General features: G+C 42.8%; 1 protein-coding gene across 1 annotated transcript in view; it reads right to left on the bottom strand.

The window, feature by feature from the left end:
• The window catches only part of LOC107570549 (brefeldin A-inhibited guanine nucleotide-exchange protein 3-like), a gene marked incomplete at its 3' end in the record, with an annotated part of 12,664 nt that extends 4,304 nt beyond the window's left edge, over positions 1 to 8,360 (bottom strand). The window contains exons 1-5 of the mRNA XM_016256777.1: positions 8,343 to 8,360; positions 8,132 to 8,136; positions 7,956 to 8,037; positions 2,469 to 2,600; positions 2,104 to 2,172 (exon numbers count right to left, since the gene is read on the bottom strand). Of these exons, the coding sequence (XP_016112263.1) occupies positions 2,104 to 2,172; positions 2,469 to 2,600; positions 7,956 to 8,037; positions 8,132 to 8,136; positions 8,343 to 8,360 (306 nt within the window). The remainder of the gene's footprint in view (positions 1 to 2,103; positions 2,173 to 2,468; positions 2,601 to 7,955; positions 8,038 to 8,131; positions 8,137 to 8,342) is intronic.
• Between the last annotated feature and the right edge of the window lie 1,380 nt (positions 8,361 to 9,740).

Below are 9,740 nucleotides of genomic sequence, written 5' to 3'. Positions count from 1 at the left end.
TGAATATTAGCATTGTAATTTTGCTCTTGTTCTGTAAAACAAAATTATTCTTATTATCAGTTAAAATCTGTTATGACTTCCATTTCCCAATATAATAGCATTAATACTATAGTAATATATTGTTTCATTTTTATAATGTAATAAAATAAAAATGTGAAAATGTGAAAAAATGTTACCATTGCCGTTTTGCAAAATATTTCCTCCTCTATCCTCAGGCTATAATTGACTCTAAATCCACATTTTAAAGCTGGGCCGTATTCACAAAACATGGCTTTGGTTTGGAGGTTATCCCAACTCCAAATTTTTGATTAGGCTATAGCCTATCCTTAATATATAGCTGTTCTCGCGTCCAGTTTGGTTTTCTGTTATGTTTGCATGTCTTTCTATCAGCCATGATTATTCTACTCTGCTAATTAAAAGGCTGTTTATATGCATATTACCAAAATTGTATTAGTCACTTAGTCGCAGAAAAAAAACAAATTCCACATGAAGTGGCGAAATCACGCAGTCAGTGACGGACAAATCGTTAATGGCTGGTCTTTGTGGTAATACAGTACATCGGGCAGGACATCCATATGCTCTCATACATTCATCGAACTCAAATATGGCTTATCATCTGAAAATATGGCTTATCATCATACAGATAAGAATAATGCATCTTTTGTATCTGTAAAGACTCTACGTTTATTCGTGTGCACTCAGAATAATAACGAAACGTTGCGCTTTTGTAAAATAATGGAAGCAAACAGGATGCGCTTTCTGCCGTCTCGGACTCTGTGAACTTGAGCGTGTCACTTCGAAACTCTGTGTATGCTTGCCTTATTACAGACATGAAAAATATATCTATAGAGTGAAACTTTTAAATGAACCAATTCAAATAGAAAACAAATATTCTCAGATTATGTAATCCGTATGAAACATGCATACAGGCGCATACTGCGGAGATGACGAGTCCGTGTCGCTGACTTCATCTCTTAAACCGAAAACAGAAAGCACTAGTGTAACAATAAATTATTAAAACGTTAATGCAGTCTACTTGCGAACACATTCAGCATTATTATATTTGCCGGTGCGCTGTGGCAAGCCTTTTTTTGCGTGTGCTTGAGCGCTTATTAGGCTATGTAGGCAATTAAAGGCTCATTATTATGATTTATATGGCTTATTAATAAAAGTGCGACTAATAGTCGACTAATGCTTAAAATGAACGACTACGAGTCGACCAGAAAAATCTTTAGTCGAGGGCAGCCCTAATGCATATTAACTAATTGTTTACGAGAAGCTTAAGAGGCTGACAATTAGCTGAATATATAGCCTACTTGTTTAATTAGTGACACTTAGCCTGCATTTTAAAATCTTTATTTGAATGTGACAATTAACATTTTTATTTTAAAACCTGTATTTGAATATGGCAACATAATATTGCGCTCTACAATATTTCTATGAATAAATCTCTGACAGACTATCAGCCAATCACTGTGTGCATAGTTAGTAATTATGCTGACATCATCAATAGCAACAAGGTCAACCCCGCCCTTACTCTTAGCTTAAGACTTCTGTCTATTCCTTAGTAAAAGTTTGTCTCAGCAGCTTTGTGAATAGGTTTTAAGAGAAAACTCTTAGCTAAAAACTTTTACTGCTTTTTAGGAGAACTCTTAGTGGTAAGATACAATGTTTTGTGAATACGGGCCCTGATATTTACTTAACTTCTTCCCAGGACCAGATTTCATATAGACAGAACCAGTCAGCATAAAGGGTGGTAAAATAAATACTATCGTGATGCATAAATACCTTTGTTCTTTTTTTGCATTATCATAATGAGAAATAGTGGTAATGTGCCTAATTGCTATGGAAGAAATAATAATAAAAAATGTATACATATATATATATATATATCACTGTACAAGTTTGACCCAAAAACCTGTGATACTGACCAAACCACCGCATTGTCCTCATTAAAGCACAACATTATAGCACAGCAGTCTTTAAGAATAGATGCCCTTTAACAAGGTCTTTAATGAGAGGGTTGCCAGATTCACTTTAGATTAGCAGTTTTCCGTTGGCCATCTCATTCTGTCAATGAAACATCAATAAAGCACGTCTTACCTCAGCAATTCTCAAGATGTTGTGGCCATTGATCTCAAAGGTAGAGGAGTAGGTGACACAAAGTAGGACCTACAACACAAAGAACTACAAAACATTAGCCATTTAATATAACAGCTACTTAGCAGCACCTCTACTGAAAATGATTTAACACTTCTATATTAGAAACAGGAGATCAGGAAACACAGTGTGTCTAGGGCATGTGTGCCAGTAATTTGCAAATCCATCCAATTACACCACGGATGCAGACACTGAATTGATTAAGCCTGCTAGATGTAGCACTAAACATTTTCTCCACAAACCACTTCTGACAGAGCAGACATTTGTGACCTCACACACTGATGAAGAGGGTTCAGACGAGCACGGACCTTCATGACCTCCACCTGCAGGTCTTCATGTAGGGTGGGTGTCACCCTGATGGCTTCCAGGATCTGACTCAACAGCTGCTTCTCTGGAACCTCTGTTTCCACGGCAACAAAGCAATCCTCACAAAGGATCTTCTGGCAATGCCACAGGACAAAAAACATGCAAACTGCTGAGTAGAGTATGAACTATCACATCACAAAGAAAATTAATATTATTTGGTCACCTCGCCATGATTGTAAGCTGAATTGTAAATATGTCAAATGTATTTTTACATTCTCTGAAAAAATGTAAAGTTGCATGCAAAACTTTCCACCACAATGCTAGGCACTCATTGTATAAAGAACTATTAATTTAAACATAAAAGACTGTAAAAATGCTATGAATGCAGTAAAAACAAGCTATGGTAAGTTACTTTGCTCTATTCAATGAAAAACTGTAACTGATCTAATTGACATTTCCAAAATTCTTTATGTGATGTCTTAATGTCTTCACATTTAATGGTTTTTCCACTGAAATAACCATGTTTCCCTTTCGAACGTTCACTTCACATTGTGTATGGGGTAAACTCCTGTTTACTCTGCTACTGAAGCGTGATTTGTTCACGTTTGTGTAGCTGCACAAACCAATGGCGCTTTAGCCCGCCAGAAAAGGCAAAGCCGACGTGTATATAAGTCGGCTCGCAATGCCATTTCATCAGAATCTTCTCCTTCAGCGATGAGGATCTACTCTTCGCTGACTCTGCAAGAAGCCGAAGAAAGAAGACGGAAAGAAGCTCAACACGCTTGCTGCCATCGAAGAGCCCCGGCAGAGGACAAGTCTCCCCTGCAGCCATCCGGCGCGTTCTAAAAGAGCAAATTTCCAGCACGCGTTGTTGCAAATGTTGCGCTGCGAGTGCGGCTCCTTGCACGAGTCAGACGGGCACAGCGAGTGTGATGCCTGCCTGGGCAGCACCCACGCAAAGGCTGCGCTCACTAACGGCTCATGTTCTCATTGAGAGAATACGAGTTTGTCCACTCACCTATAGCCTCTTAGACGAGTGGTTCCCGCCGGGACGCCGTCAGCCGCCTTCCCGCCAGGGGCCGGCCCCGTTCTTACCTGAAGTTCACGAACAACTGACCAAGACATGGTGTGCCCCCTATTCGGCCCGAGTTAGCTCCTCCTCCTCAGCAACTCTCACCACCGTTGACGGCGCTGAGGAAAAAGGCTATAGCAAGCTCCCCCCTCTGGAGGAGGCGGTAGCTGCTCACTTGTGTCCACCGTCTGCGCTAGGATTAATGGCTCATGCAGCTCATCCCTCGAAGCCCTGCAGGACCACTTCGGCTCTGGCCAACCTGTATGCAGCAGCCGGTCAGGCCGGATCGGCACTGCATACGATGGCAGTCCTACAAGTGTTTCAGGCCAAACTTCTCCGTGATATGGATGAGCCTGGCCAACATCAGGATGCTTTCAAAGAGCTGCGCACAGCGACTGATTTGGCTCTGCGCACTACGAAAGCCACAGCTCAGGCTATCGGCAAGATCATGGCCAGGTTGGTGGTGTTGGAGTGCCACCTTTGGCTGAAACTCACTGAAATAAGGGACGCCGAGAAGACGGTTCCTTGATTCTCCGGTCTCACCAAAGGGCCTCTTTGGCCCCGCTGTGGACGGGTTTGCACAAGGCTTCTCAGAGGCTCAGAAGTGCTGCGTCACTTCCTTCCTAAGCGCTCTGGTGCTGTGGCTGCTAGCCGCCAGAAAGCCCCATCCCCTCAGCCCGCAAAGCCGGCGCCGCCTCAGCCTCAGAAGTCTGAGCCCGGGCTTCAGCAGCGCCCCTGGATGGAAAAGCGGTTTCCTTACCCGAAGTGCCAAGGCCCACGCCCTTGGCTAGTGCTGGACCCTGAGCCCCAGAAGCTGTCCTGACCCATCAGAAAGGAAGAGGAAAGGGTCAGTTCTCACCTCAGTCAGAACTCCCTCAAAAACAGCTCGCTTTCACCCTCTATTCCTCCGAACACCTCTGAGCAATGGGAGTTTTGTTTCCCACGGGTCTCGCCCTGCAGGTGCAGCGCGTACCCGAATGTTTTACCGCTGTGACAGCAGACCCAAATACTCAAAAGAGTAAATTTCCTCTTCCCACATTTAGACACACGGATATCAGTTCCCCGCCCCCTCGCGGCTAACTTTCATTTGGAAAATTAGATCCACTTGCATCCCGGTTCATGGCCTGGGCAGCCATACCAGGTGTGTCAAGCTGGGTTCTAAAAACAAGGCTACTCGCTTCAGTTTGCTCGCAGGCCACCTCGTTTCGGAGGTATTATTCACACTTCAGTTCAGGACAATGAACACGTTCTCCGACACGAAGTGCAAACACTGCTTGCAAAAGGTGCTATAGAAATAGTGTCTACAGCGAACAGCGAGTCAGGCTTTTACAGCCGCTACTTGCTCGTTCCCAAAGAAGGTAGCGGGCTGAGACCAATTCTGGATCTCAGACATCTGAATCGCTCACTTATGCTCCTGCCATTCAAGATGTTACCTATCAAACAGATCCTCGCACACATTAGCCCCGAGGATGGGTTTTTAACAGTAGACCTGAAAGATGCTTACTTTTACATCCACATAGCCCCCCATCACAGGCCGTTCTTGAGATTCACATTCGAGGGAGTGGCCTACCAATATACAGTCCAACCATTTGGACGGTCTCTGACCCCTCACACTTTTACGAAGTGCATAGACGGTTAGACTCTTTCCCCTCTGAGGTAGATGGGAATCTGCATACTCAACTACCTCGACGACTGGCTGATCCTGGCCAAATCAGAACGGGAATTAGTTGCTTACAGAGTGCTGTTACTCAGCCACTTGGAGCGCCTCGGGTTGAACATGAACCTTCGGTCATCGGTCTCCTTGACAGCAAGTAGTCTTTCTGGGGACGATTTTGGACTTTGCCCAGATGCGGGCTTGGGTCACACCGGAACGGTCCCTGACTATTCAGCGACTGGCGGCATCCCTAAAACTGGGAGAGCTGTGGATCCTTCATGTATGGAGCCTTGACGGGAGCTTACACAGGTCCCAGCAAGAGTGAGTGATACCATTTTAGAGGCTAGAGCACCGTCTACAAGACACCTTTATGCCCTTAAATGGTCAGTCTTTTGTGACTGGTGTACTGCACGAAGCCTGGACCCGGTATCTTGTGAAGTGTCCCACGTGCTATCCTTTCTACAAGAGTTGTTGGACAACGGGCGTGCCCCTTCCACACTCAAAGTTTACATGGCAGCTATCGCAGCGAATCATTCCCTCGAAGCTGGCCATTCGATCGGCAGAAACAATCTGATCGTTAAGTTCTTGAAGGGCGTCCGGAGATTAAACCCTCCTCGTCCTCAGACCGTACCGATCTGGGACTTGTCAATCGTCCTTAGGGCCCTACGGGGTCCTCCCTTCGAGCCACTACATTCAGCTGAACTACGCCCTTTGTCGCTGAAAACCGCTCTTCTACTGGCACTAGCATCGGCGAGTGGGTGACTTAAAAGCACTGTCAATCAGTGCTTCCTGTCTGGAGTTTGGGCCTAGCGACTGTAAAGTCGTCCTCAAGCCTAGACATGGATATGTTCCGAAGGTGCTCTCAACTCCATTCAGAGCCCAGGTAATTATCCTTCTGGCGCTCCCCACTACAGATGGTGAGCATTGTCCCAATGTTCTCTGCCCCGTCAGGGCCCTGAGAATATATCTTGAACGCTCCAGCCTGTTTAGACAGTCAAAGCAGCTTTTCGTTTGCTTTAGAGGCCGCTCTAAGGGGCTGCCGGTTACAAAGCATAGACTATCCTGCTGGATAATTGATGCTATAGCCTTGGTTTATGCCTCAGAAGGTTTGCAATGCCCCACAGGCGTGAGGGCCCACTCCACTAGAGGAATGGCCTCCTCATGGGCTTGGTCCAGCAGAATCTCTATTGGTGAGATATGTGCGGTCGCCGGCTGGTCGTCGCCATCCACGTTTGCCAGATTTTACAGCCTAGATGTACCTGCTCTCCAGGCAGGGATTTTATCAGCTTAAACTGCTTAGCTATGTCCAAAGTCCTCAGCTACGCTCGAGACTCAGTTGGCTCAAGTTCTCTAGGGGCCCTTAACGCAAGTGCTCCAGCCTTAGTCTGCTTCTGCTCATAGCACGGCGTGATTGGATTCGTTCCCCATTCACAACATGAAGTAAATGTTCGAAAGGGAACACTCTGGTTACTGGAGTAACCTCGGTTCCCTGATATAAGGGAACGAGCGTTGTGTCACTTACCGTGCTATAAGCTGCACACGAATCGATGACTGTCATTTCAGTCGAATGATTCTGATGAAATGGCACTGCGAGCCGACTTATATACACATTGGCTCCGCCCTTTAACGCACCATCGGTTTGTGCAGCTACACAAACGTGAACAAATCAGGCTTCAGTAACAGAGTAAACAGGAGTTTACCCCATACACAACGCTCGTTCCCTTATCTCAGGGAACCGAGGTTACGCCAGTAACCTGAGCGTTCTCCTTACTTTTTTCCTATAAGTTATGTATATTGGAGTTTTTTTTTTACATTCTATGTACTTAAATAATTTATTTAATTTCATGTGTTTCTGTGTGTGTTACCATGATGGTGTTTTATAAAGGTAATTTTTCATAATTTGGTATATTACCATCATTTCAGTAAATGAAATGTTTTTTACTGAATTTAAGTTCAATCTATAAAACTTTAAATAGCCTAATGCTATAATATGTTTTACGGTAAAGCTCAGATAGACACAGCTGCCAAATTTCTACCTTAAAGTTTTTTTTTTAGTGTTGCTCTGTAGTTTCTGAGTAGTTGTTATTATATTGCTGCGCATTTGCTGGGGTGATCTGTGTGGTTGCTAGAGCATTGCTGTGCAGTTGGTAGGGTGGGATATTGCTTTCTGGCCAAATACAAAAGAGTCTGTAAAATATTCTGGTGCCAAGATACGGTCCATTTATGTCCATAGCTGAAACACTGCAAAATGAGTTACAAGTCTAACACGCTTTGCCTGGTTGAGCAAACACTACTGAATAACGCAGAGCAAAAATACATGGGGTGCTGCTTTATCTTGAGTGTACCTACCTGTACCATGGGGAAGTCGTGGCCTAATGGTTAGAGAGTCGGACTCATAACCCAAAGGTTGTGGGTTCGAGTCTCGTACCGGCAGGGATTGTAGGGGGGGGGGGTGAATGTACAGCGCTCTCTCCCACCTTCAATACCACAACTGAGGTGCCCTTGAGCAAGGCACCGAATCCCCAACTGCTCCCCGGGCGCCGCAGCATAAATGGCTGCCCACTGCTCCGGGTGTGTGTTCACAGTTTGTGTGTGTTCACTGCTGTGTGTGTGCACTTTGGATGGGTAAATGCAGAGCACTAATTCTGAGTATGGGTCACCATACTTGGCCACATGTCACTTCACCTTCACCTTCACCTAATCATTTTTGTTTCTGTGAAATGTGTGTCTTTTAAAAAATGTATAATGATTAGTAAAGCACACCTGCATTCCGGTGAGGGCAGTCTGAGCCAGTTTAGTGTTTTTAGACTCCAGTGCCAACTGAAGAGGGAATAAACACTTCTCTCTGCACAAAAATAGTTCACACTTAACACACCAGAACATGAAAGATCCGACTCATGAAGACTTTGCATTGAAGCACTTTCTTATGTCACTCTTACTGCCTCTGATGATTCAGAGATCATCTGAATAAAAGCATCTGCTATATGAAAACATATAAATGAACCTAAGATAGTAACCCATTTCAAAGTTATAGTCATGACAATACTATGGAAGAAGAATATTTAGTCTTTTTACTACTTTAATGCATTTTCACTGTGTACACGAAAGGTTTAAAAATAACGAATGCTATGCCAAACTTAATAAATGTACCTGTCTATTGATTTTCATGGATTAGGCTATGTCTGTGTGCATCATGAAGATGTGAGTGTTCAAGAAATGTAAAAGACTGACAATACAAACATTATATTCAGAATCAAAACACTTGCCTGAGTTTAGATGGCGGTATTTTAACTGAACCATTCTGAGCCTGAAGGGTCTCTGTACAAAAGCAGGAAAAATGAGAAGAAAAAAGTTGTATATTTCAGAATTAGAAAACCGATATAAAAAAAAACACCTAAATGGTAAGAACACAAATGTTAACAAAGGAACATCCTTTAAATATGAATCCCCATCATTAATAACTACTCAAATTGAAACAAAATGAAGCAGAACAACCTCACATTAGAAAACTATTCCAGATCAGGCCTCGCTAATACCGTCATCTGAGCCATTCATTGATCCTGCTAAATGAGCCAGAGTTACCCAGCACAGCATCAGTTTTGACCCCCTCATTTGTTGGCACGCATGACTGACAGTCTGTGAGATGTGCAATGCAGAAAAAGGTCAACTGAGGTCTCGAAGCTCTACATCATCTTAAACTATAGTGTGGTGCGGAATTAGAGCTGCTTTTGCCCATCCACTAAAAGCCTATTAGTTTCAACACAATACAAGAAGACAGAATAAGGACAAGCTTCGAACATCTACAACACTTTCAATACTTATATTAATTATAGTATCTAATGAACACATTAAAAAATAGTCAATTTCCACTTCTACTAGTACTAACAATATAGCTGCTCTTGCTTTTATTTTATACCTTACTGTATCATCTTGAAAGTAAACAACTTAGGTGAAAAAAAAACTCTTAATCACTTAATTACCAAGAAAATAACCATGAAGCAACTATTAAAAAGATGAAATTAACCACTAAAACAGATGGTTCCTGATGGAAAGTCATTTAAAAGTACTGTTAATGCGTTAATAATGGAAAAGTCATGCTAATTTCATACTGAATAATAGCCATATTCATGCACAGCTATACTTGATAATATTCCAAGGTGTTATCATGTCCAAAACATGCTATTAACATGGCCATAGGGCTTTTTTTCAGTATGCATTTTGAAAATAAGAGGTTTAAAGCCAAACATTTCATCAACACTTCAAATGCACACATGCAATAAACCCAAGTTCTCACTGGAAATAAAACAATTTCATGTTATTCTCGTGTTTTCATTTTCAATCTGCAGTTATGGAAAACACATATCTCCTGTAACAGCGTGCTTTTGCCCATCCACTAAAAGCCTATTAGTTTCAACACAATACAAGAAGACAGAATAAGGACAAGCTTCGAACATCTACAACACTTTCAATACTTATATTAATTATAGTATCTAATGAACACATTAAAAAATAGTCAATTTCCACTTCTACTAGTACTAACAATATAGC

Source organism: Sinocyclocheilus grahami, unplaced genomic scaffold, assembly GCF_001515645.1.
Source record: "Sinocyclocheilus grahami isolate Dianchi unplaced genomic scaffold, SAMN03320097.WGS_v1.1 scaffold1475.1, whole genome shotgun sequence".
Lineage (NCBI taxonomy): Eukaryota > Metazoa > Chordata > Actinopteri > Cypriniformes > Cyprinidae > Sinocyclocheilus > Sinocyclocheilus grahami.
This window is presented reverse-complemented; position numbering and strand designations above follow the sequence as displayed.